Genomic DNA, 27,058 nt, shown 5'->3' on the forward strand with positions numbered 1-27,058 from the left:
GTACTTGGATGGAGGCCGTGTGCACAGCGGATGCCTTTTTCAAATTCGGCCTGCCATCGCATCTTGAGTCACACTGTTTCCGGCCAAAATTCCCTCAGAGAGCACAGTACTATACAATGACATCCTTGACGTGCAGCCTTGATAATAGTAATGCCGAAAGAGGCTCTGCCACTGTATGGTGTTTGAAGTCCACTTGAATCCAACCAATCCCACAATGAACCTCTTTACCTGTGGTATTCCCAATACCATTCCATTGATGCTTGCAAATAACCTTGTATCCATCCGATCCAGTATGTGCTGCTGCTGTTTCACTGTAAGGTTCGTTAATTAACAGCTTTCGCTTTGTAGATCCAATACCATGCATACCATTGAGCCAACCATACAGCATTCTTGCTTTGAGATCCGTATCCTGTTGCTGCCAGAGGTACCATCATCCAACATGTTCAACCTACCATAAACGCAATGTGAGATAACAAGTATAACCAACCCACATGCTGCTTGTTGTCAGCATACCCAAAAAGAGGCAATGTAAAGACGTCTTGAGAACTCCCATTGTGGACAACTGGGTATAAACAGCACACGAAAAAAACGGCTGGATTGAGTCTTGTATACAGACGAGACAACACCAACCACGCGAACTTTAGTACCACAATATCGTTCGACTGGAACAATAAAAAAGCGAATTGCAGCGATTGAACTTTATGATGTTGCATTGAATAAAGCCAGGTTATGGGTAGATCGCACGTGCTTGTTGTAACTGAATAGGCCGCCCTTGACCACCTGTTCGCCCATCGACGGTGCGCATTGCTGCGTCAGGTTGCAGCAGCGTTGTGGTGCACGGAGCGTCTTACCTTGCATAGTTGTGAAGGGAGTGGGAACGTCGTTCCTTTCATTGCCCTGACGGCACTCCATGCCGCCCCGCTTGTAACAGTGTGTGCCTTAACAATATCCTTTACACTTGAATCGATAACGACAATGCGAGGTTTCATGTGAGTATTAGCCCTCGAACAAATAACCCGAATCACTATTTACCAAATACGCTATGGCGGCACGAAGACATGTTGACATCCAATGATAGCTGCATTCATGAACCCTTACAAAGAACCAGAAGAGAAAGAGCTTGCTGAGTAGACCACATACTACAATAAACGAAAGAGGTTGGCAGGCGTTGTAGAAACGAATGGATCACTATTTACCAATGGTAGCCATATGCACGAAAACATGCTGACATTCAATGATAGCTGCATCCATGAAAATCCCAAAGGACCAAACGAAAAGTAGCGTGATGAATAGCCCGCATGCTAAGATAAAAGCAGTTGGCAGGCGTTGTAGAAACGAATGGATCATCAATTACCAATGGTAGCCATATGAATGAAACCTCGTCGACATCCAAATGATAGCTGCAATCTATCAAAGAAACTGAAAGGGCACAAGACAAGTAGCTCGCTGAATAACCTACATGAAAGAAAGGTGTTGGGGTAGGCGTTGAAAGAAAAAAGAATGATCACTATTTACCAATGACAGCTTCATCCATGATAGAACCTAATGCACCAGAAGACAAGTAGCTTGCTGAATATCCCACATCTATAATCCCTAATGCTCCAGAAGACAAGTAGCTTGCTTGATAGCCCACATACATAATAAAAGAGGAGGTTAGCAGCCGCGGAAGAAGAACACGGATCACTATTTACCAATGATAGCCATACGCATGAAAACATGTCGACATCCAATGACAGCTGCATCCATGATAACCCAAAGAACCAGAAGACAAGTGGCTTGCCAACAGACCACATACTATAATAGACGTTGAGGTTGATTGGGATTGCGCCAAAACACGGACCATCCACTATTTACCAATGATAGCCATATGCACGAAATCCCGCTGATATCCAAATCAAGCCGATTCTTTGCAATCGTCCGCTTGTTGATAAGGCCTGCCAGTGGCACTCGGCTTGAAAGCGATGGAACGATACTTCTTATGGGCATATGCAGGAGAAGGTTGAGTAATACTGGCTGATTTTACCTCAAAGAGAGCATACTTACACATGATGCCGCGAAGAGCCCTGCTAAAGAGACAACGAGACAACTTTGCTGCCCAAAAGACCACATGCAAATCGAGGAGGCATTGTGCATCGAAAAGCCCAAACCAGATCCTAGCTGCGGAGTGACGTACATATGAAGCAAGAGCGATGTGAATGGCAATCGTTTTTCACGGAAATCGAATGCAGCTTGACGATGAATGCCTTGGAGGAGATGCATAATGACCGGTACGACCAAAGATGTCAACGCGGACTCTCATTGCTTGTTGATGACATTTTTTCCATCCATAAGACGCATAGTTGTAGAGCTCCATCAAAGGAATTGCCGATAATCAGAACCACGAGACGATCGGAAGTTTGCTGACGCCAAAGGTATAAACCTGCTCCTTGTTCCTGACATGATCGATCGATGGGCGGCCCTTGTTTCAGAGAGGTTCACCAAATTGCAGGTAATGGGAAGCACCAGATGCATAGATGGGATGAGGGTTGATATGGCACTAAAGATATGTACGCTGTTGTTTGTTGCTGATACAATCCACTCACAAGAAAGTACAGTACAATGACATCCTTGACGTGCAGCCGTGATAATAATAGTATCACCTGAAAGAGGCTCTGCCACTGTATGGTGTTTGGTAAGTCCACTTGAATCCAATCAATCCCACAATGAGCCTTCTACACTTGTGGTATTTCAATAGCATCATTGCCTCAATTAAAGCCGTATCTCCATGTCATCCATATTGTCTTGCTGCTGTTTCATTGTGGAAGTTCTACAATTAACAGGGTTCGCTTTGTAGATCCAATACCAAGGCTACCATTGAGCCAACGTACAGCGTTCTTGCTTTGTTATCAATGTCTTGTTGCTGCCAGAGGTACCATCATCCAACGTATTCAAGCTACAGTAAATGTAATGTGAGATAACAAGTAAAACCAGCCACACGCTTGTGTTGTTAAAGAATGGCCCAAAAGAGGCTATAAAGACGTCTTGAGAACTCTCATTGTAGACAACTCGGTAAGGAAGGCACACGACGCCCTGAACCAGCGGTGATCAAGGCGAATTGCAACCAACAGTACCATCCGAAGGCAATACAATAATCAACCTGCAGCGCCAAGGTATACCACCATATGTACCATACTCTCATTGGATCCTGAAATTGGCATCATAAGAGATATCCACCTTTCCTTCCCTCTGTGAGGCGAAATCAATAGCCGTACTTGGATGGAGCTGTGCACAGCGGATGCCTTTTCAAATTGGCCTTGCCATCGCATCTTGAGTCACACTGTTTCCGGCCAAAATTCCTCAGAGAGCACAGTACTATACAATGACATCCTTGACGTGCAGCCTTGATAATAATAGTATCGCCGAAAGAGGCTCTTTGCTGCCACTAGGAGCAGCAGTTTTGGTAAGTCCACTTGAATCCAAACTAATCTGACAATGAACTCCTTACCTTGTGGTAGCCCTCATTACTCATTCCATTGATATATTGTAAATAACCTTGTGTCCATCCGATCCAGTATGTGCTGCTGCTGTTTCATTGTAAGGCTCGTTAATTAACAGGGTCTGCTTTGTATATCCAATGCCATGCATACCATTGAGCCAACGTACAGCATTCTTGCTTTGATATCAATGTCTTGTTGTTGCCGCTACAGGTGCCACTATTCAACGTATCGCTACAGTAAATACAACAAGGTAACAAGGATAGCATTCATTTATGTCGACATACCTGCTAAATACGTTGGGACGTCTCCTTGATGGCAACCATGAATAAATACACACGACACACGATGTTCTCGATCTTGAATAAACGAGAATATAAACTACACGTGGACTTTAGTACCTCAATGCCCAGCTTGAATGATAAAGCATTGTGCCGGATTGAAACGTACATGTTGTACGTACTGAAGCTTGAGCTGGCGGGCAGTTCGCGCGCGTACCGGTTAAGTTATCGTCTGCAACTGGAAAGGCCGCCATTGGACTATCCGCACCTTAATGAACGCCGTAATATCAGGCGAATACAGACTAACGCGCGTTGTGGTTTGTACGGAGTCAAGTTTACCCCTTTCGCGGCGAAGTGAAGAAGAGTGGTCTCTCCTCCTTGTTCTCCCTTCAATTCGTGTGCTCCATGCCACCCCGCTTGCTACAGCCATTACCGTTTATACGTACCCTCAACAATATCCCTATCTTCCATTGCTCAATAAGAATGATCACTGCTCAAGACTTCAATTGAGAACAGCTCGTAATTAAGCATAGGCCTGTGCGCATTACATGAACTGCTGAATGACATGCACCCACTCCTGAACCAACTTGTGCAACCCATTGTGCCTATTGTGTAACCTCCTACCAAATATATAATATCCATTCCCTTCACGCAGGAATAACCAAGTGTGATCCACCCCTTTCACATCTAAGCTGATCGTACGATACCCAAAGTATTATGAAGAATCCAATTTTCATACAATAAAAAGTCGAAGAATGCTGCACACCAGTACACGGTACTGTGGATGTTTATCAAGCAAATATGATAAAAGAACAGCATTGAATAAGAAGCGTGGATCACATAGAGGAAGAGATAATTGCGCCATTCTATTCTTGATTGCTGCCGCCATGATCATTCTTCATCCAGCGATTGCAAAGGACGTTTGCCATTCTTTGCCCGAGCATCTCCAACATCATCCGTAGCTGTGAAAAACCTTCCTTCGTCAAAGGTATAAAGCCCTTTGTCACTTCCTCCAATCCATCATCATCCTAAGCCGTATGCATATGGCATGATTCATCCTTCTGACAACGCGACAAATAATCCTTGTCTTGATTGAACCCATCCGCCATAACCGCTACAAATCCAATGTTGGTAGAAAGAAGCCCCAGAGGTCGTTGGTGGCTGATGGCATGTCATCCAAACTAGACATCACGTGTAAAATGGGCCAACAAGGGAACCAAACTAGTCAATAGATGCATTCCTTCCATCTCATGTACCAAAGTAATACAGTATTCAGACCCATATCCATATCCATATGAAGTCATATGTATTGAAGCAAGTTGCTACACGTCAATAAAGCGGTTGCTCCTCTATGATGGCTATCTGCTGTTCATGTAAAAAAGCTGTAAGACACGCTTGCAAGTAAAGAACGCTGTTGGGTACGATGGAGTAAAGAGCTTGCTGATAGCAACTACTGCATTGAATACTGTACATTGGATTGTGCCAGGAAAGCGCGCAAGAGTGTGTGTGGTGTCGAGAGACTCGTGTGTTGTAGAAGAGTGACAAGAATGTGTACACGCCATCAACTTGCCTCTCGGTCCAAGAAAATCGGATAAAGACGTTCGTAGGATGGACGTGATGGGTTGAAGCAGGACAATCGTTCGCAGGTGGTAGTTGTGCTTGAATGCACCAACAGTGAGAATGGAAGAAAGAGGCAAGAAACAGGGAGTGGAAGACCTTGAAATTAAATAGATTTCTCTGATGTTTGGGTGACGTTTCTTTGTCAAAGCGTTGCACAGTCAACCGCTCTGGGATCAAGAAAGTTGAATGATGAGAATGTTGGACTGGAGCAGGACAACCATTCACATGCATTAGTTTGGGAAACAATAATGAAAGGGAGGAAGGGAATATCAAGTGGCAGTTTACGAATAACTAATCAACCGATTCTTTTTGAAGTTGGATGATGTTTCTTTGTTTGAGCATTGTTCAGCCAAATCAGCTCGGATCAAGGAAGTTGAAGGATGGACATGATGGGTTGGAGCAGCACAATCGTTCACATGCATTGGTTTGGGCAACCAAGGCGAATGGGAGGAAGAGGCTGTTAGCTGCCAATGATGAGCTGGTGCTGAATGGTTTGGAGGTATCATGCGTCGGCGCTTCCAATCATGCAAAACCGGTTGTGTTACACAAAGAGGTCTATCTACATCTTTGGCTCTCCAGCGTCTAGCTACTTCACACCAAACAAAGACCACCTTTCATATACAGCATATGAAAAACATAAAGACGCCCATATCTCAAGATTTTACAATGAAACGTGTGGTTTTTATTAGAGCAATGTGCTCAGCTTGGCCAACAGCACCTTGTGTGAAAGTTTCGCGTTCAATGTCGCAAACAGCCCAAAAAATATTTTTTGGTCGTCGTCGTCGAAGAAGTTGACCCCCAGATCCAGTTTGGCTGGTAGCGACATTGCGAAATCTGGGATTGGCAAGCTTGATCGTGAACCTTGCACCCAAGGTGCAGTTGGCCAAGCCGAGCACACTGCTCTAATAAAAACCCCACATTTGATTGTAAAGTTTGGAGATACAGGCACCTTTATGCTTGTAAGCGTGATGCTATATGAAGAGTGGTCTTTGTTCATTGTCAAGTCGCTGGACCCTGGCAGAGCAAAAGAAGCAGAGGGACCTCTTTGTGTAACTCAGCTACTTTGCATGACTGGAAGGATGGAAGGATGATACTATATACTGTTGACAAAAGCCCGTACATTGCGAGCTAACAGCCATTTCTTCACAATAGCCACTGTTGTCCACTCTATGACATGTGAGCGATTCTCCTGCTTCAGACATTCATTTCCATAATTGGATTATGTTGATCCGAGTTGATTTGACCGAGATACAGCCAAAGACGGATTACATCAATCCACACATCTAACCATGCTCTATGTTGCTCAACTGAAGTAACCTTGTATGAGCGTAGCTCAGCCAAATCAACTCGGATCAACATAATCCAATCATGGAAATGAATGTCTGAAGCAGGAGCATCGTTCCACTGTCATAGAATGGGCAACATTGCCGATTGTGAGGAAATGGCTGTTAGCTCGCAATGTACGGGCTTTTGTCAACAGTATATAGTATCATCCTTCCATCCTTCCAGTCATGCAAAGTAGCTGAGTTACACAAAGAGGTCCCTCTGCTTCTTTTGCTCTGCCAGGGTCCAGCGACTTGACATTGAACGAAGACCACTTCCCATATAGCATCGCGCTTACAAACATAAAGGTGCCTGTATCTCCAAACTTTACAATGAAACGTGGGGTTTTGAATAGAGCAATGTGCTCAGCTTGGCCAACAGCACCTTGTGTGAAAGTTTCACGTTCAATGTCGCAACTAGCCCAAAAAATATTTTTTTTGGTCGTCGTCGTCGAAGGGGTCGACCCCCAGATCCAGTTTGGCTGGTGGCGACATTGCGAAATCTGGGATTGGCAAGCTTGATCGTGAAACTTTCACCCAAGGTGCAGTTGGCCAAGCTGAGCACATTGCTCTAATAAAAACCACACGTTTGATTGTAAAGTTTAGAGGTACAGGCACCTTTATGTTTGTAAGCGCGGTGCTATATGAGAAGTGGTCTTTGTTTAATGTAAAGTAGTATGGCTATAATAGAGCAAAAGATGCATAAGGACCTCTTTGGGTAACTCAGCTAAAAAGTCAGGACTTCAGGGACAATGCATGACATGTACGCATACCTCATTTGAAGTGCATACATTGGCAGCTAACAGCCACTTTTATCCAATCAGCATTGTTTCAAAATCTACGTGATGGGAACGATGCTCCTGCTGCAGGCATTTATTTCCATGATTTAAGTAGCTTGATCCGAGCTGATTTGACTGAGCTATGCTCAAACAAAGAATACGTCAATTCATGAATCGCAGACCCTGCGAATGTCTCCGTCTCTCCAACATTCGGACGCTCCCATTTCAAATTTTTAAATAAACCATGGGATCTTTTTTGGAATAAACTTGATCATCGTCTCCAAGAGCACCTTCTGACCAATTTTCAAGTTTGGGGTGGGCAACTTCGGCCCGGTGGGCCGTCCGCTCCCATGTTGCCGTCCATTCAGCGTGTCTCCTACATTTGGGCCACCCCGCGCTGAAACTCTTCATAATGAAGTCAGCAACTTTTAAAACAATATTGATCAGCATATCCCAGAGTACCTTGTGTGAAAGTTTCAGGTTCGAGCGGGGTAATCTCAATATCAAGGATTGATGTACGGTGTTCATGCATTTATACAAGAGGTGTCCGACCGATTTACTTCCCACTTCTTCCGCTCTCAGCTCTTCTCTCTTCCTCCCATTCCCAACTGTTGCCCCATTCAAGTATACAGCTACTACCTGCAAACGATTGTCCTGCTTCAACCCATCATGTCAATCCTACAACTCGCTTGATCCCATTGTCTTTGACTGAATGGGAAGTCCATGGCGTGTGCAGTCCACCACAACACCCGCGTTTCTTGACACTTCACCTTCTCTTGTACAATCGTCGACGACAATCAAACGTAACAGCGTTCACTGCAGCCGTTGCTATTGGCGATGTCTTTACTCCATTGTCTCATACAGTGTTCACAACCTTGTCACTCTATTACAACACAACACACGCTCTTGCACACACCTCTTCCACAACCAACCGTAACAACAGCTGCTATTAGCGATATCTTTACTCCATTGTCTCAAGCTACGTGCAGCAACCTTTTTACGTGGACAGCAGATAGCTATTGTACAAAAGCAGCTTTATTTACGTGTAGCAACTTGCTTTGATACAAACGAATCCCTATGGATGATGCCATAACATCTATCAAGCACATCGCGATACAAGCATTCTTCGCCTGTTTGAGTATCAATGAAAATGACCAAGAAAGGATAGTCCAACATCCGGATGGAGAAGGAAGCATATCAGCAGCGATCATGTGGCCCTTGAAACCAACATTTGGAATTGGAATGGTTATGGATGGATGGGTGGATGCAATCGAGTGCAGTGATGAGAATCCTTGGAATGTTGCTTTGGTTACTTGGAACGTCGTTAGCAGGAAGGAAGGATCCTATCGCGTGGATACGGGTAAGAATGATGGTGGATTGTATGCCATTGACAAAAGTGCCTACTTATGTCTTTGACGAAAGAAGGTGTTTCACAGCCATGGATGGCACGGGAATACTCAAGTCAATGCACGCAGCAGCTATTTTGCAATCATGGATAAAACCATTTATGACGGCAGCAATCAAGGATACAATGACACAATGATACCAATAGACTCTATATGTTTCGCCCATACCCTATTCAATTTGGATATATAGTTCCCTTGTCATGTTTTCTTATAAATGCCTACATTGAAATGAGAATTGGATCCAACATACTATCAGCTCAAATGCGCGAGATGTGAATCACTGGTTGATTTCTTGGTTGAAAGAGGGAATAGAAAGTTGAAGGTCGGCAAGCTATATTGGATCATGTACATCATCGTGTCAAGATGCTTTGTTCTTTTGCCATATTACATCGGTTAAAGCTTCCCCGTCTTATCTTGGGTATATGATAGGCAGCGAAGTCTCTCAAAGAATTGTATACATGTTTAATAAAACGCTTGCATTCAAAGATACAACCCCTTCCTTCATTATCCATTACTTCTCAGGTTAACATCCAGTGCTACTTGATCACTTTGTCCTTCCACAAGAAAAGCTTTCGCATGGTGTACCTTCCAAACTACTGTCAACCATTCGTAGAATGTGTATCAAGGATTATACGACGTATTCTGGTATGCCAGATACCTACTATGTATCACCTTTCACGGAGAAACAATAGGCCCGACTATCAGCTATTAATGGCAGGGACTTATGTATAACATCGACATCGCATTGGAGGCAACGCCTTTGGCATTGATTAGATGACAAATCAAAGCAACATTGAGAAATTTTTGCTATCCATCCACGCATGCGATCAAACATGATGTCTCCCCATACAATGCAATGTGCAACCATGAACCAAAATTTTTCATCATATGATGGCATGCCATCCCTTGTCGTCCAAGAAGGAGAGCATTATTATAAAAGAAGGACATCGTCTTGGAAGGTTGTGTATTCAGAGATACTTCAAGTAACATTATGACTGCCTCTTCGATTGACAACAACAAGGCGATTTTCCATTACGTGATACCTGGCTGTAAGTGCACCGGTCTTCCTTCACACGTTGCATGCATGAGTATTCATATTATTGGTTATAGATGCAGCACTTGGTGGTCCTCTCCGCCTCTTGCTTGATGATTCTGGCGTTGATTATGAGTTCGATTTGATTGAATGGAACGAATTTGTTACCAAGGTCAAGTATCAGTGGATCGCCTCGGGGTATCCTTTCGACCAAGCACCCATGATCGAGTACAAGGGCAAACGCTACAGTGGCAATATGCCCATCATGCGTTTTCTTTCCAAGAAATTTGGTAAGTTGTTGTGATCGATTGTGCAATGAGACGTTTAACACATCATCATGTTATCGTGTTTCACAAACCTATTATAGGCAAGTATGTGCCAGCTGATGAAGATGTTGAGCAGTTTGTTGATTGCACCTTGGATGCTGCTATGGATTGGAATCGTGCTCGCTATAACCATATTATTCGTGGAAAGGTAAGGAGCGAGTCATTGCATGTAATGAGCATAGGATGACTAACGTTGTGAATTAAATACATAGGATGGTATTGAAGAATACGAAAAAGACCATCTTGATGTGTTCTTCTCGCGCTTTGAGCGTGTGTATAATTACCATGATGATGGCCCATTTGCTGCAGGCAAAGAGGTAGGTGCACGTTATGACATGCTACATGTACACGACACTGACCTTTTGTTGTATTTAGATTACTTATGCCGACTTTTACGTCTTTTTTGTCATCAATCTTCCTCTTCACAGAGAGCGTATCAAGGTGCGTATGAGTATGACATGGCCGCTTTGCATGAACGTGTATGGAGCTAACATGATGATGGACTTTATTATAGAACTACCCCAAACTCGCCGAGTTTGCTGAAGTAATGTACACACGCAAGTCGCTCCAGGCTGGTATTGAATACATGAAAACATTGCCACACCCAAAGGATGATTGAAAAGAGATGGATGATTTACAATCAGAACACAGAAGTGAGAAATAAACTCCAATGATAAAAATGACATCGCTATACCTTGTGTTTGAATCTTAACATCATGTTGGACTTGTTTATGCATGATTACGTGAGTCAAAGTGCAGCCATCTTCATCCATTACTTCGCTCAATCCAAATCTCGTATCACGTGATCAGTTAATCCATCCACTCGAAATCTTTACATACTGTGCTTTTCAACACTACTTTTATTGATTCATAGGAAATGAATGACAGGGATTGTTAAAGCGTATGATACAGGATAGTGTGGTAATAGGTAAGATACCATGTCAATGGCAACAGGTTGAACGGGGATAGGTCAGCAATTTTTATACTGCGTTGTGGGTCCTATACATTACACCTCCTCTTCCTTTTGTGTCATTTACGACCCTGGCTATCACCATGTCCATGAATTTGCTTCGCGTGTCAGCTGCTCGTCAATCGGCAAGAATTGGCCGCACTCTGCCACAGACGACTCGTCGCATGGCTCGTTCTTACGCGACCCAGCACCAACAGCACCAACCCACCAGCAGCACACCCTGGTTCCTTGGATCGCTCATTGTCTTTGGTCCCATTCTTTTCAAATTGACCTCGCCACCACCAAAGCCAAAGAAGAAGGTTGTTGAAGAACATCATGAGCCTACTACTACTACTGCTGCTGCTACTCCTACTCCTGTTGAAGAAGCACCCAAGGTTCAAAAGCCTTATGTCCTTATTGGTGCAGGAACTGCTTCATTTGCTGCTGCTCAAGCTATCAAGGAGAAGGATCCTCAAGCAAACGTGAGTATACAGCAATCAATATCTGGCATTGGTAATGGGATGGATTGAATTAATGCATGGGTCTATCATTGACAGGTCATTATCATCGGCGACGAGGAATATGCTCCTTACATGAGGTACGTGATGACTCTCTTCCATGCACGTGAACATTGGAATCTAATATGACAACAGACCCCCATTGTCCAAGGAATTGTGGTTCTCAGAGGATCCTGAAGTAGCCAAGAAACTCGTTTTCAAGGATGTAAGCATTGGGAAGAGCTTGTTGGAAAATGTACAGCATCTAACACAACCTTTTTCATCTTAGTGGCAAGGCAACGAACGCAAGTAAGTAATAGACGAAATGATTGGGAACCTTAGCAACGTTGCTGAGACAATGGACCATCTTCATAGCACCATCTATCAAGATCTTGCTGAATATCAAGTCATTCCTGATGCCTCCGGTTCGGATTTGCAGACTTCCAAGATCAAGCTTTTGTTCAACAAGGTGGCCAAGCTTAACATTGAGGATCACACCGTTACTTTGGCTGATGGTAGTGTCATTTACTACAACAAGGTACGTTGCAAGCTGATGGATCTTTTTTGTCACGTGTATTCATGGATCATTGGATGTGTCTATAGGTTCTTCTTGCCACTGGTGGTGAACCCAAGAACCTTCCCAACCAACCCAAGGACGTTGCCAACGTGACAACTTATCGTACCGTGGAAGATTTCAAGAAGCTTGACAAGATTGCCAAGAATGGTGCTCATATTGCTGTTGTTGGTGGTGGTTTCCTGGGCTCTGAATTGGCTGTTGCATTGGCCAAACGCGGTATGTATCTATTGAAAGGAGTAAAGAAAGTCGTTATCTAATCAGGATGTTGAACTATAGCTGAGAAGGAGAACCTCACTGTCACCCAAGTTTTCCCTGAAGGTCAATATTGGATGGTTCGATAAGCATGGCGGTATATTAACCAGAGGTGTTATCTTCTTTAGAGGGCAACATGGCCAATGTTTTCCCATCCTATTTGACAAAGTGGACCACCAGCCGTGTTCGCAAGTGTAAGTCATTATCACCATGATCGTGGGATGGGCAATGGAAAGGAGTACTAATACGCATTGTGGTAGTGGGTGTCAAGGTGGAAACCAACAGTGCCATTCAATCGATTAAATCGGATGATAACAAGGTTGTTTTGAACCTTGGTGGTGACAAGCAATTGGCTGTGGATCACGTCGTTGTTGCTGTTGGCATTGAACCTCGTGTCGAGTTGGCTCGTGCTGCCGGCTTGGAAGTGGATGAAAAGCGTGCTGGTGTTGTTGTCAATGCTGAACTTGAAGCCCGTACCGATGTCTTTGCTGCTGGTGACATGGTATCCTTCCACGATGTTCAATTGGGTCGCCGTCGCATTGAACATCATGACCAGTGAGTATCATGGATACTAGACAAAAGGATGATGTTGGATATTCATACATGCCGGTATTTATAGTGCTGTCTTGAGTGGTCGTCATGCTGGTGAAAACATGGTTGGTGCTGCCAAGCCATATACACATCAATCCATGTTCTGGTAAGTGATACATATATATCGCTAGCAAAATAAGGACATGATGATTAATAATATGATTGGAATAGGTCTGATTTAGGCCCTGAAGTCGGCTATGAAGCTGTTGGTTTGGTTGATTCTCAATTGTCAACCTTGAGTGTATGGGCCAAGGCCACCGCCAAGGATACACCTGCAATGGGTGCTGCCTCTGAAGCCAACAGCCCTCGTGGTGCACCCAATGCTGCCACTACTACAACCTCCAATGAGGCTGCCAAGCCTGCCGTGGCTAAGGACACCTTCCAAGATGAGAAGGTAAGATCCAAATAGGTGCATGGATATGAAGGAAGGTACAATTGACAATGGATGGTTGGTTATAGTTTGGCAAGGGCTTGGTGTTCTATCTCCGTGACAAGAAGATTGTTGGTCTCTTGCTATTCAATGTCTTTGGCAAGGTTCAGGAAGCTCGTGATATCATCAATGCTGGCTACACTTCCGATCAAATTGACGGCTTGCTTAAAAAGTAGGTTCCTGAGGGATTGAGTTGGATAGTTTAAAAGGATGAATGACTAACTTTTGTATCATAGATTCAACCTTCATGAAGAGGACTCTCATTAGTATCATTAGACATCATTCGTTTTTGAAAAGCAACAAAAGACATCATTGTTATTATAGCATAATTGGATGGTGCGAATAAGGGGATTCAATGAATGTGTTCGGGCCTTAACAAAGAGAGGGGTCATTGTTTCAATTTTGCAAGTTCTCGAGATAAAGGTAATGATTATCTATTCCATGGATATGATAATAGTGCCCGTAGAGTAAAAATACTTTGCTTCGTCTTTGTTACATACGACATGCACCCAGCATTGACATTCAATCATGTGATGGCAAAAACTCAGCGCGCCTCGTCAGGCGTCTCACATGCCCTTGCAGTAGCACCTTTGTGTTGATACAGTGTTCTCGTCATGGCTGGCCGACGATCTGGATTACAGCAACAGGTGATCAACTTTTACAGAGAATGCTTCCGTGAAGCAAGAAAGAAACCAGTGGTAATTGCACACAACAAGAGCATTGAAGCGATGATTAAAGTGCTTGTATTTACACACACACACACACACACGCCCTCTCACACACGCACACACACTCTTTAGGAAGCACGGCCCCGGTTTCATGCATACATTCGACGCGAGTTTCGAGCACACAACATCCGCAAAAACGACTTTGTTACTATAGAATACATGCTACGTCGAGGCAAGAAACAACTAGAAACCTACAGCAACCCCAGTATCCAAGACATCCACTTGTAAATTTACCCTGACATCCTCATTTTGATATACGTATATATTTCATCAGTGTGCATTACAAGTCTATACAATGGGCAATACCAAGTCTATTGCTTTTCAGTGTTGGATGGTTTATCCTTTTCATCACTTCCATCGTTCTTGGATTGTTGTTGACGATAGGCCGCTGATGTTGCTTCTGTACAATTGTAGAGCTCACGCAATGCAGCAACACACTTTTCAGGTTCGGTTTGGTTGGCTGAGAGACACTCATCATACGCCTTGATTTGGCTTGTGCAATGCTGCTTGACGTATTTGAGAATGCCAACACTAAGGGAGAGAAGAGGTTAAAAGAGGGTTGCTATTGGCAACTGGATGATGACTACTTACTGTTCTTCCGAGCACTTTGTGAGTGCGTTACGCTGCTGGACACAGCTCTTGTCCCAGGAATCAGGGTAGTTGCCAACGCATTTCTGATACATTTCCAACTGAAGAGCGCATTTCGCTTGAACTTGAGCCAATGTGTCGTCCATGGTTGCCGATCGATGGTGCGCGTTTGGAATCAACAACGTTTTCTTCCGTGAGTTGCAAGCCAACCAAGCTAGTTTTGCACCCCGACCACCCCATCATGTGGATAGCAATAAGACAAAAAGTGATATAGTGAAAAGGGCTTTTACAAACGCATGTACATAGTGGTCATCTTTTGTAATGGAAAGGGGAATAAAGAGTAAGATGGTTGCTTCTTCTTTGTTCGCTCGCACAAAAGTACTACGTGGTATACGATGCGTGATGACACCATTATCCAAGAGCATAGCTACTTTTACTTCCTAACCATTTTTATCTTTGCTATCATAATAGCCATGCATGGCTGAAGGCTGTAAATTACATAGTAGGTGCCTCGCATTGCAATAAAGCGGCACATTTGACGTCCAAAGATAGAGACATTTCAAATCAGGCAAGTGGCGATCGTCTTTACAGAAAATGGAAATAATCTTAGCCACTCTTGTCATTTGCTCACCAGTAATGCAAACATCAGGAGAACACGTGTGTCTTACACAAAATTCTCAATTGCAGTCGTCCCATCTAGTAAAAAGTTGTAACATTCCCATTGTCCAATGTATTCCTCCTTTTCTGCATACACACATAAAGAGATATGGACCCAACCATTTGTGAGCAAGATCAATTCGCCCGATAACATGCGTTTGCAACTGCTGGAATTCATTCATGTTACTGTCACACCAATCTATTATAGTCGCAACTTTAACCTATTATGCATATGGGATTGTGTGATCCAGAAAATGTTGTGTTTTAATAGTTGACTCGCTGGGATATGACAATTGAATGAAATGCTAACACCCTCGAGGGGCTAAAGTGCACTTGGCCAGGTGTATACTTTTATAGCTTGCCGCGGACATTGAGAAGAACACGGCAAAACTGTTACTTTGTGCATCGAAATTTGCACCACGGGGCGCAAGCTTGTCCTACGCCACCTCATTTATAGCACCCACATCCAAAATTCTGTTCACATCAGGATACAACAACAGGTTTTTCTGTTCACTCGTTTTTTTTCCTTCCCCACCACCCATATCAGTCTTTTGCTTTTGTATTCTTCTTCTTGCCCAATGCGCCCTATTACAACAGCATTGAGCATCTCAGCATTGGCTGCTGGTATCCTCGTATCAGCTGACAAATATCCTAATAGCTTTGCCCCTGGTAACATTCGTATAGCGTATATGATGATGTCGGTTACCTTACTCATCTCCTCTTATTGTATGTGCAGGGTGCACCCTTGTAAAAAGCAGCATTTATTGTTATGGTGGATCACCTTGGCCACTCGATTACAACTTTATCAATGCAACCAACGTCTTTTATTCGCTTGACGTATCCTCCACGATAAACACCCGTAACGACCAAAGCTCATGGGTGCCTCTTGCAAACAACGGCACCAATGCGCCAAAACCAAACATGTTATTTGGTATGGCAGCTTTTGCTGATTCAGATACATTCATCATGTCTGGAGGTACCGGTATCGCCCATGAAAACCAGGCACTTCCTCAACAAACGCTCGCATACAACACCACCAGCAAGAGCTGGTCACCCATCGACACAAGCTTGTTTGTTCAAACGTATGTATACATGACGATGATTAAAGTACAACGTCGTTGCCATGGAGATGTCCGCGCGCGCGCTCACCATCTCTTTTTGTAAAAATTTACCGTTTTGTAGCAAACTCAACATCTTGACTGTCAATGCGGAAACCGGCAACAGCATGTTTATGTTTGGCGGAGTGGGGTATGTATGCTGCTGTGCAATCAACCTCACGTGCATCTAAAATCTTGTTACTGATTTGTTTATAGCGACGTGTCAACAGGTTTTACGACGCCTGCAGAAAGGAGCAAAAAGCAATATCCTAGCCGACCCAAGCTTTTGAATTACGGTAACAACGGGGTACGTGTTTTTTATCTTTTCAACCTTTAAAAGCATGAGCAATGATGTCATTGACATGTACATATCCATTGTAGTGGACTTGGACATATGGCAATGCGGCCAACCCAAATAATGTTATCGTTGTGGGACGTGAACGTCATACCGTTTCTCAAGGTAAAGACGGCCGCTTTTATGTTCTTGGTGGACAAACAGCAACTCCCAACAATGCCACACAACCATGGCCATATGGAATGGCCGATGCCGATATGGACAACATCCTTATCTACGATGTCAGCAGAGGATGGACAAAGGAAATGATGACAGGTGACATTCCCAGCAAACGATGGCATGCTTCTTCAGTTACATGTACGTGTGTACAGCATATTGAATCCACGCTCTTAGTGTAACTCACTCTTGTAACTCCTTTTTTTACAGTGAATGATGGTTCCATTTTGCTGTATGGTGGTGGCAAACGTAAGTTGTTAGCTGTGATCGAATCCATGTGCAACAAGTGCGGGGAATGCTGATGATAGAAATGGGCATATTATAGCTGGATGGGAATATACCACCAACAATGAAAAGTACTTGGAGCCTGTGGATGATGTAGCTTACGTTCTCAATACTCAAACCGGTCATTGGGAAAATGTCACACCTCGCATTACATCCAGTGGTACCAGTAATCGTATGGAATTACAATTTCAAAGATTTGGACATTCGAGTAAGTAAAAATCGCCACAACCATGATTGAGCATGCCATTAATCAGCTACCCTTATAGTGGTACGCGTATCCAACAATATCGTATTTATTCTATTTGGCCGAACAACCAGTAGCGCTTTAGCAGAAGGCTACCTGATCCTCGATACAAACAGCTGGACCTTGGTCGACATTTTTGATGGTGTAAAGTCACCAGGCGATGCTCAAGGAATGGATGGTGAAACTCCAGACGAGGGTGGAGATAGCCTTTCAGGTGGTGCCATTGCAGGCATTGTGGTGGGTGTCGTTGTTGGTGTAAGTAGCAACCTTATCGTATCTTGCATTGTGCTGGTCCCTCACTCTTGAACATAAACATAGGTCGGTCTCATTGCTGGTATCCTCGCCTTTGTCTTCATACGCCGTCGTCGCAATGCACGCCAACAAAAGCAGAGCATTATGAATGCCAATCCCTCGCACGATGATGGTAATCGAAAAAGAAGAAGAAAAGGACACTTGTTGTATAGGTTGCTCATACATCCCTTATAGATTGGCATCATAATTATCCTCCTCAGCCTACAACACCTACCGATGATATGTATTCCTCTAGTAGTACTCAAGTTGGCGAATCAATGCCCCCTATTTCTTCAGTCATTTATGGTGGAGAAGCCATGAAACCGGAAAGCAAAGATGCGCCACGCTTAAAACTCCAACCCGTCAAACCGGATGGTGCGTAAATAGCATACTTCCACCCCTTCCACGCTATTTGTTTTCCTCCTCGTTTCGTTACATCGCTACATTTGAATCCTTTCTTCTTGTACCATTTAATAGATAAGTCATCGCCTTTTAATCCTTACTTCTTCTTCTTGGAAATGATCGTGTACCAGTTTTCCGTTTATAGCTTACCCCACTAAATGAGCAAGTGATCTCTCTAATGCAACTAAGGATAATCCCATCAGAGTGCGGAAGTGTAACCAACCTCATGCATAAATCGAGGGAAGCTCTTGTATCATACATGTATGTCATTGTTTGATGATGGATATTGCCACCTTGTTTATTTGCACATTCAATCATACCAAGGCTCTTTGTGTACATGCACCCCAACAATCAACCACTCGTCACCCATTCCCAACGAGCACGCGCTAAGTTTAATCATCTATTAAGCATACCGTAAAATGGCGGGTGTAAGAAAGGCTGGCAAGTGCTCTCACGAAAATGCCGATTCCATTTTTGGTATTCATAGTCCGCCGCCATGGCAACAGCGGCAACAGCGGTAATGGCGGTAACAGCGGTAATGGCGGTAATAGCGGTAATAGCGGTAACAGGCACGCTTCTCCCTCGTTGCCAATGACACTCCACACGCCAAATGACAATACGAGTGATAATGGTGAGCGAACATGGTGACAAACAAGGAATAGGACTAACCATGCATTGCTTTAGTTCCTGACGATGTACTTCAATTCAAGTTGCCATCGCAACACCTACCTGGCTCCGATCGCTTTTCCAAGCTTTTAGCTCGTGAACAAGTGATTATTGATATGATCACCCAGGCGTTGGTTGACACGCCTCCTGGAACCTTTCATGCTGAAGCAACCAGTTTTATTAAAACCGAGTGCGATGTGCTTTACGTATCAAAGTTGGATCAAACGCCTATCATTGTCGAGTTTCAGGGCAAAGTGGATCAAAGCTTTATGACACGTGCCATTGGCTATTGCTTGGATGTCACTCGAATCACGAAGCAACTACCGATCCTCTTGGTGTTTTGTCTGAAAAGTGCATCACGTGTCATATCAAAGACATTCGACCCTTCATCAGCAAGCAAGCCTTGGCTATTGTATTCAGAAGCAGCAACGCATTATGCAACAAAGTTTTACATGGTGACACCCCAAAGTATCGAGCCATGGGTACAATCCTCCTCCTCTGGTATCAACAACAACCTTGATCCACTGCTGGCTCTTGCACACTTTGTCATCTCAGCCCAACCCAGTATCATTGGTATGACAAGATGGGATGATCCTAGCATTATACGACTTTACAAGCTTGCCATGCACATCTCACCCAGCGACCACAAGAGCGAGAACAACCGAATAACGGCTCTACGTGAAATGGCAGACACTGCAGAAAAGCAATTTGAAAAGACGGCTTTGAATATTATGACGGATCCACACAAATCATTGCAATACGCTGAAGCGGGTGTCTCTTGGGCAAAGTCCTTGAAAAGGAAATATGATCGTATTGCTTCGGCAACAGCAGCTGATGATGATGATGGTGAACGAAAAGGAAGCATCACGCCCATGTCAGAACCTTCAAGCGTGGTAGAGCCCGACAAGGTCTATGGTTCGAGTGCTGCTGCTACTACTACTATGGCTGATCCAAATACTCTTATCGAAGCCATCATGAACCACGTCCATAAATACATGGCGAGCAAATCAGGCAGGATGGATTGGAGGGATTGTTACAAAGAAGCCATATCCAAGATACCAAACGTTGATAGGCATTACACCAATGCCTCTTCCTTCAAAGCTACTTATTACAAGAACAAGAAACAACAAAAAGAGTAAGTACATGTTCGATACCATCATCCTTTGATTCCACCATCATGCTCAATACCGATATCCCCATCCTTGTCTCATATTTAACAACCAATGCCATCTTTATGCTTGAATGCTACATGTAAATAACGCTTGTAATTCTATTGGATGTTCTTATACAGTAATAAAAGTATCATCATTAGACCATTTGACCAATGTCCATGCGTGTTTCCAAGCACGCTGTATTCTCGATGCGGGTGGTTGCATGATATGCATGCATGAATCAATGTAATAAATCACCTTGTTCATATCTCCCAGGTATCCATGGCGACCAGTGATTGTTTATAAATTAGGGTGCCTTTCAAAGAAACACCACAAACAACATGTACTCGACTCAACGTTGGGCAAATGGCATTTACGAGGAGGAGGACGAGGAGGAGCATAAACGAATCCATACATTTGTGTTGATAGTATCCATTTATTACATAGCATCATCATCAGCAGGTGATTTTTCCTATCCTTCTTCTTGCACCATGGCTTCTTCCTGTTTTGACAATATGGGCTGACAACAACATATGGTCTTGAACCAATCATTCTCCAAGATGAGTTTTACAGTGATGCGTTTTTGTGGGTTGGGATCGAGTATGCGGTATATGACACGTTTTGCACCAAAGCCAAAGCCTTCAAGAATATCGAGACCACGTTCCTTTGCATGTTTGCGTACTGATTCACGTGCCTTGAGAATGGCCAATTCTCGTTCTTGTTCCGTTTTTTGTTGGCCCATGCGTCGTTCCTCACGTGCCTTGTCACGTTCTTGTTCCACCAAATGTCGGAATTGGAGATAGCGGCCATAGTTATCGTCCGAATCGGGTTGTGCCACTTGCCAAGGATGAGCGCCTGAGCGCATGGCCATATAGACAATGCCACAACTCCATACATCAGCAGCTCGTGGATCATACACTGGGTCTGTAAACATCTCGGGTGCAATGTAAGGCTCAGAGCCATAGAGACCGCGTGCCAACACGGGTTCATGGTCGACTTGGAAACTAGCAGCACTACCGAAATCACTGATCTTGATAATGCCGTGGGCTGTCAACAGTAGGTTCTCCGGCTTAATGTCACGATGGGCAATACCCATGCTATGTAGATATGCGACGCCATGCATAAGTTGCTTGAAGAAACAGTTGGCTTCTGCCGGCTCTAGGCCGTCTTGGGAATTGTCATAGATCAAGCCAAATAAATCGCCTCCATTGCAGTACTCCATGACTTGACAAAAGACCGGACATGTGTTGTTGAGTGGAAGTAGATCAAAAGTCTCAACGACATTGGGGTGGTGTAAAGGTGCACATAGGCTGAATTCGGTTGTGAGACGTTTGATATAGTGATCAATTGATTCTGAGCCTTTTCTTCGAAATTCCTGAAAGAACAATGATGTGTGTGAAAAAAGAGACATTGCATGCATACATACATACATCCTCCTGCCTGCTCCTCCTCCTCCTTACCTTGACAGCATATTGGTCATTGGGTGATGATGGATGATCGCCCTTGTATACAATTCGTACAATACCAAAGGTTCCTTTTCCTATAACTTGATGGCATGTTCCCCACTTGGTTGTCACACAACATGCATCCGTAATGGGTCGTTGTAAATGAGCATTCACCACCGTGCGCTCTTTTTTCAATTCCTCTGCATTTTTCTTTTCTCGAAAGGAGGGTAGTTTCAAGGATTTGGAGGGTAGTAAATGGGTCAAGTTATGAAGGGATGTCGTGAAACGACTTGGACCCATGCATTTAATCGAATGGGTATGTGATCCATCGGGATAAACGACAAAACGTGCAGAGGGTGCAGCCGATATTGATCGTTGTGGTATACTTTGATGTGAATGACTCGAACTTGTGGTGGATATGGGTGAGGTGCAATTATCTTCTCGACTGATCGAAGGCCATGAATTTATAATTCGTAAAGGAGGACGACCCAATGATTCTTGTGATGTTGTATCAAAGACTGGGTGTGCTTTTTCGGGTGGGGATGGATATGGATTGTTAGATTTGAGCTTGCCAAATAGGCCCATGATGATGGTGTGATGAGAGAGAGCGAGCGAGCGAGCTAGCGAGAGAATAAAAAGAAAATAGGGTGATGATCCAAGATGAAAAGGGTAAAAATTAAAGTTGTTGCAATCGGCATCATTTTATCCAGAAATGCAACAATGACGACGATTCGTCAATTGAGCGCACAATACAACATACATAAAATAGCGTGGCTATGTCTGCGAATGGCGAATATGCCGCTCTTGCGTGTGATCGACACACACTCACATACCAGGCATTCGGGTAGAGGCAACAACAACCCATCCTTTTTCACCCCCTATAACCCATCCATCGATGTTATTTTTGATTCCATCATTTTATTGCACATTACAAATCCGAGCTCCCAATCACCATGGCACCCAGGTCCTTGATGTTGGTTACACCGTCAGAGATGTTTTACACACGAATACTAAGGCAATAAAATAGGGGTGTTGCATCAAGCTTAGAAAAGACGTTGAGGCTTGCCCATGGTGGACTTGAGGTAAAGAGACTTGACGTTTTGCCAGTTCTTCTTGAGCAAAGAGACCAAAAAGTTGATAGCAAGCATGATGTTGGCAACGAGTTGATCCTCGGTCATCTTAACGTGACCAACAGCGACACCCAAGCAGAGAACCTTCTTAAGTTGGAACTTGATGGTGGCACGGATGTCATCAGCCTTGGCTTGCAAGTCATCGTTGTGAGAGACAGCAGTAGGGAACTTGCCGACCTTGTGGAGACCAGGACCCAAGAGACGAGGGATCTGCTTGATCAAAGCATCGGAAGCCAAGAAAGCATCATAACGCTTGGCAAGCTTCTTGATAAGCTTCTTGTTCTTGTTGAGCTTCTTCAAATCCTCAACAGATTGGAACTCCATACCAGCAGCCTTGGCTTGGTCACAGTGGAAAGCATCACCGAGAACGCAAACGGAAAGGTTGGGACGAGGGATGTTGGGAAGCCTAAAGAAGAAGACGACATGTTATTAACAAAGTCTACATTGGGCCCATTCGCTTCATGTACATACTTGATGGTACCAGAGAAACGCTTATCACGTTGGGGATCGTAGTTCTTGAGACCAATCTGGAGCTCAACGGTCTCGGTGAAGTTTCTCTTCTTTTCCTCGGAACCGGCTTGGATGGCCTTGAGGACTTCTCTGACGGCAGAAGGGCTAACCTTGCTATCAACAATGCCAAATGAAAGGTAAGTTTATGGATGAATGGATATTGACATGGGATGGATGGATAGCATCGATGGATGGATGGATGGATACATACCTCATGACGATAAAATCAAAAGGGAAGGATAATCAGGTATCGGCACTTGCACTTTCTAGTCAATCGCTCGTCCCATCGCCACACACAATCCTATTTCACTTTCCGCACGCGTTTTAGAAACCCACCATTGTTGTTGTAGTAGTAATAGCCATGATTCATTGTTCTTATGTACACAAAGAAAAGAGCTTTATTATGTATAAACGTCGTGCCACGCAATTTACTTTTCCTTATTCCACATCAAGTCTTTATCTTCCTTGTCCTCATGGCCATGTTTCTTCATCCATTCTACGCTTTTGCTCTTGAGGCTGTTTAGATCTTCTTCTGGCTCATGGTCGGCCTTGACACACGCTTCACTATCAGAGGCAACTTCTTCTTTCCAACGAGGTGCATGTTCCATAATGCCTGCTTCATTGTTTTGCTGATGATGTGGTGCTATTATGTATAATTCAATCATGAGATGATGCATTGTTATAATCAAACATGACTACTACTACTTACGTGTTCCAGGAGGGACGCTCACTGCTGGTCTTTGTCTATATAGCAGATAGCCCAAGTGTGAATATTGAGACATGCTGCATCATCCCTATGTAGTTGCTTACCCATCAAGGCCTGGTGATGATGAAGACAAAAAGCGTCGAGGAGAGGCGGCGTTGATTTTACGAAGGAGAGCAATGTTTCGATTCATTGTTGTTGTTGTTGTGTGTTGTTGTGGAAGAATAATGTAAGAGGAACCACGAATGACCCAAACAACCCATGCATTTTTTATATAATGGTTCCAGGGAATTGCATCAATCTGACGTTATGCTCATTCTAGCTATTGGCTTTGATGCAGTCGGAGTCGTCAAATATGGATACTATTTTCTATTGCTGTTCCATCATTGCCACTTCTCATCTGGCCATTGTCACATGCATCACTTTTCGATGATTTTCGGTGCATAATACATTGAAGCATGGACCGATGGAAAGAAAAGTTGGTAGTACATGCACGCATAAATCTTTTTGACAAAAGCGGAAAAACTACAAACACAACAAGCAAAGGTGGAGTAGTAGTACATGTTAGAGGGCCATCCTTCCTAAGATGTGCAGCCAATGCGTACCTTCTTCATGCATTCTTCTTGACATGGATATTACTTATATACCGGATGATGGCATTGACACACGTAAATACCGCATAAGGAGATGACTAATAACACGCCGCAAACTAAAAGAGCTGGTAGTCAAGCATCAATAATCATACCTCGATTGATGAATACATCACTACTCCATGTACTACAGTGGTTGCCTAGCAACCAGGCATCTAATGCTGCTGACCCAGTTCTATGATGATCGCGTGATTTGCTAAATCCCATCAATGTAGCCAGACGATGATCTGATCCTCTATTGCTCGATGTCTTTCATCCCTCATCAAGTAAGGTTTCATACAACACAATTGTAAGAGGTTGGACAATGTAACCAGGAAACGATTTACCAGACGCGTGATTGCACCTCTCGACCTATTGAGGCGCGTAATTTTTAAGGCTGAAAACCCCATTTGAATTAGAAAAGCACCTTTTATTATGATAGTGTCTCTATGGAGGGATGATAATCGGGTAATTTGATTACTCAGCAACATGGAATACATAGCTACCAATGACTACAAGTCAATAAATGGTTGCTGGTGGCAAGGTGCACATGATGATGCGGTCTATCCAAATGTCTCATAGTCAAACGGTGTGTGATTGGATAGACTCCGAATACAGCCCCAAGGCGCGCTCGTCATTGAGGAAAAAAGAAAAAACTCACCTTCACCTCCCTTCATCTCCACCCTACGTCGTCGCTGAGGAGCAAAGTCTTTCATTGCAACCTTTCATTCCTCTGACGTCTTTTTTTACTCTTTCCTTCATCATCTACTACTATTCATCTCTACAATGACCGCCGTCAGTTCTGTTGCCGATGTCGATGCCTGGATCGCCCAGCTTTCAGAGTGTAAGCAATTACCTGAAGCCGATATCAAAAAGCTATGCGACAAGGTATACAAAGACCACACCAAAAAAAATGATAGATGGGATCTCTTATGAACATGACGCATTAGGCACGCGAGATTCTTCTTCAAGAAAACAACGTTCAACCGGTCCGCTGTCCCGTCACCGTGTGTGGTAAGCAAGCAACAACAACAACAACAACATCCTTTTTGTTTTCTCTTTTTCCACTTCCCCACACACGCACACAAACCCCTTGCACTTTTTTGCTCCTATTCATGTATTGATACAACATCATCTTTTCAAAAGGTGATATCCACGGCCAGTTCCATGATTTGCAAGAGCTTTTCCGCATTGGAGGCAATTCACCCGACACCAACTATCTTTTCATGGGCGATTATGTGGATCGTGGTTATTATTCTGTTGAGACTGTGACCTTGCTTGTGGCTCTTAAGGTGCGATACAAGGATCGTGTTACCATTCTTCGAGGCAATCACGAATCTCGCCAAATCACTCAAGTCTATGGTTTTTATGATGAATGTTTGCGAAAATATGGCAATGCCAATGTTTGGAAGATGTTTACCGACCTTTTTGATTATCTTCCCCTGACTGCACTCATTGAGGACCAGGTATGTTGCTGTGATAAGAAAATGAGGGTATGCTGGATAAGGCAACTCACGAGATCATCATCGTATAGATCTTTTGCTTGCACGGTGGTTTGTCTCCATCAATTGATACCCTTGATCAAGTCCGTACATTGGATCGTATTCAGGAGGTGCCACATGAAGGCCCAATGTGTGATTTGTTGTGGTCTGATCCTGATGATCGATGCGGTTGGGGCATTTCACCCCGTGGTGCTGGTTACACTTTTGGTCAAGATATTTCGGAAACCTTCAATCACAACAATGGTCTTACCTTGGTCGCTCGAGCACATCAATTGGTCATGGAGGTATGTTATTCGGCGCTATGTCCTTATCCTTCTACTTTTATTTAACATGTGTGTGCGTTTGTATAGGGCTATAACTGGTGCCATGATCGTAACGTGGTGACCATCTTTAGTGCACCAAATTACTGCTACCGCTGTGGTAATCAAGCTGCTATTATGGAAATCGATGAGCATCTCAAATACTCCTTGTAAGTAGCTACCATGAACTTTAGATACAAAGAGGATGATATCTAATGCATTGCTTTATTAGCCTTCAATTTGATCCTGCACCTAGAAAGGGTGAACCTCATGTCAGTCGTCGCACTCCCGATTACTTTTTGTAAAAAGCGCTTCAGAAGTAACTAAACACGAAAAAAAGATTGTATCCGTCCCTATACACACAACAACAAACACGCTTTCTCTTTTTTATTTTCTGCACTGTATACTTTTGCCCTCTCTTATCTCTCTTTTTCTCTCTATCTCACACACACACACCCTTCTTCATATAACCATTTTTTCATTTGGTGCCATACTCTCCAACAAGAAGAATAAACCATATTGGCTACTCGAAACATATGAAATGATGCATCAAAGCACGGAAGAGCGGATCCGGGCCATGTAACATGAACGACCAATGAAAGGGCGGGATTCCATCAGCTTAAATCATGCAACTGCTTTGTACAGCTGATCACCTATTTGAATAGCCGCACTCTTTCATTTTCT

General features: G+C 43.7%; 11 protein-coding genes across 11 annotated transcripts; 6 read left to right on the plus strand and 5 right to left on the minus strand.

The window, feature by feature from the left end:
* Positions 1–109: 109 nt before the first annotated feature.
* On the minus strand, positions 110–431 carry O0I10_004997 (uncharacterized protein; the record flags this gene model as incomplete). The annotated part of the gene is made up of 3 exons (XM_058485046.1): positions 110–171; positions 229–311; positions 367–431. 3 exons carry the CDS (start codon positions 429–431, stop codon positions 110–112), a joined length of 210 nt encoding a protein of 69 aa, XP_058344196.1.
* Positions 432–9,872: 9,441 nt separating this feature from the next.
* Positions 9,873–10,859, plus strand: O0I10_004998 (uncharacterized protein; the record flags this gene model as incomplete). Its single annotated transcript, XM_058485047.1, has 6 exons — positions 9,873–9,930; positions 9,992–10,204; positions 10,282–10,388; positions 10,453–10,557; positions 10,616–10,681; positions 10,755–10,859. The coding sequence occupies 6 exons, from the start codon at positions 9,873–9,875 to the stop codon at positions 10,857–10,859; spliced, it is 654 nt and encodes a 217-aa protein (XP_058344197.1).
* A 434-nt stretch (positions 10,860–11,293) lies between these two features.
* O0I10_004999 (uncharacterized protein) lies at positions 11,294–13,803 on the plus strand (the record flags this gene model as incomplete). The annotated part of the gene is made up of 13 exons (XM_058485048.1): positions 11,294–11,671; positions 11,747–11,787; positions 11,843–11,912; positions 11,976–11,995; positions 12,062–12,224; positions 12,290–12,479; positions 12,540–12,581; positions 12,644–12,709; positions 12,776–13,070; positions 13,135–13,212; positions 13,278–13,500; positions 13,566–13,708; positions 13,773–13,803. The coding sequence occupies 13 exons, from the start codon at positions 11,294–11,296 to the stop codon at positions 13,801–13,803; spliced, it is 1,740 nt and encodes a 579-aa protein (XP_058344198.1).
* Positions 13,804–14,150: 347 nt separating this feature from the next.
* On the plus strand, positions 14,151–14,492 carry O0I10_005000 (uncharacterized protein; the record flags this gene model as incomplete). The annotated part of the gene is made up of 2 exons (XM_058485049.1): positions 14,151–14,234; positions 14,337–14,492. 2 exons carry the CDS (start codon positions 14,151–14,153, stop codon positions 14,490–14,492), a joined length of 240 nt encoding a protein of 79 aa, XP_058344199.1.
* An 83-nt stretch (positions 14,493–14,575) lies between these two features.
* Positions 14,576–14,998, minus strand: O0I10_005001 (uncharacterized protein; the record flags this gene model as incomplete). Its single annotated transcript, XM_058485050.1, has 2 exons — positions 14,576–14,795; positions 14,856–14,998. The coding sequence occupies 2 exons, from the start codon at positions 14,996–14,998 to the stop codon at positions 14,576–14,578; spliced, it is 363 nt and encodes a 120-aa protein (XP_058344200.1).
* Positions 14,999–16,087: 1,089 nt separating this feature from the next.
* Positions 16,088–18,320, plus strand: O0I10_005002 (uncharacterized protein; the record flags this gene model as incomplete). The annotated part of the gene is made up of 10 exons (XM_058485051.1): positions 16,088–16,178; positions 16,246–16,591; positions 16,692–16,757; positions 16,823–16,913; positions 16,988–17,258; positions 17,328–17,366; positions 17,443–17,610; positions 17,669–17,901; positions 17,965–18,070; positions 18,133–18,320. 10 exons carry the CDS (start codon positions 16,088–16,090, stop codon positions 18,318–18,320), a joined length of 1,599 nt encoding a protein of 532 aa, XP_058344201.1.
* A 478-nt stretch (positions 18,321–18,798) lies between these two features.
* Positions 18,799–20,144, plus strand: O0I10_005003 (uncharacterized protein; the record flags this gene model as incomplete). Its single annotated transcript, XM_058485052.1, has 2 exons — positions 18,799–18,970; positions 19,024–20,144. The coding sequence occupies 2 exons, from the start codon at positions 18,799–18,801 to the stop codon at positions 20,142–20,144; spliced, it is 1,293 nt and encodes a 430-aa protein (XP_058344202.1).
* Positions 20,145–20,628: 484 nt separating this feature from the next.
* O0I10_005004 (uncharacterized protein) lies at positions 20,629–22,186 on the minus strand (the record flags this gene model as incomplete). The annotated part of the gene is made up of 2 exons (XM_058485053.1): positions 20,629–21,531; positions 21,617–22,186. The coding sequence occupies 2 exons, from the start codon at positions 22,184–22,186 to the stop codon at positions 20,629–20,631; spliced, it is 1,473 nt and encodes a 490-aa protein (XP_058344203.1).
* Positions 22,187–22,644: 458 nt separating this feature from the next.
* Positions 22,645–23,457, minus strand: O0I10_005005 (60S ribosomal protein L1-A; the record flags this gene model as incomplete). The annotated part of the gene is made up of 3 exons (XM_058485054.1): positions 22,645–23,137; positions 23,203–23,355; positions 23,453–23,457. 3 exons carry the CDS (start codon positions 23,455–23,457, stop codon positions 22,645–22,647), a joined length of 651 nt encoding a protein of 216 aa, XP_058344204.1.
* A 212-nt stretch (positions 23,458–23,669) lies between these two features.
* O0I10_005006 (uncharacterized protein) lies at positions 23,670–24,137 on the minus strand (the record flags this gene model as incomplete). The annotated part of the gene is made up of 3 exons (XM_058485055.1): positions 23,670–23,884; positions 23,951–23,985; positions 24,052–24,137. The coding sequence occupies 3 exons, from the start codon at positions 24,135–24,137 to the stop codon at positions 23,670–23,672; spliced, it is 336 nt and encodes a 111-aa protein (XP_058344205.1).
* Positions 24,138–25,359: 1,222 nt separating this feature from the next.
* On the plus strand, positions 25,360–26,679 carry O0I10_005007 (serine/threonine-protein phosphatase 2A catalytic subunit alpha isoform; the record flags this gene model as incomplete). Its single annotated transcript, XM_058485056.1, has 6 exons — positions 25,360–25,461; positions 25,524–25,587; positions 25,720–26,039; positions 26,108–26,359; positions 26,426–26,544; positions 26,607–26,679. 6 exons carry the CDS (start codon positions 25,360–25,362, stop codon positions 26,677–26,679), a joined length of 930 nt encoding a protein of 309 aa, XP_058344206.1.
* Between the last annotated feature and the right edge of the window lie 379 nt (positions 26,680–27,058).

The sequence above is a fragment of the Lichtheimia ornata genome (genome assembly GCF_029851405.1).
Source record: "Lichtheimia ornata isolate CBS 291.66 chromosome Unknown scaffold00019, whole genome shotgun sequence".
In the NCBI taxonomy this organism is placed as follows: Eukaryota; Fungi; Mucoromycota; class Mucoromycetes; order Mucorales; family Lichtheimiaceae; genus Lichtheimia; species Lichtheimia ornata.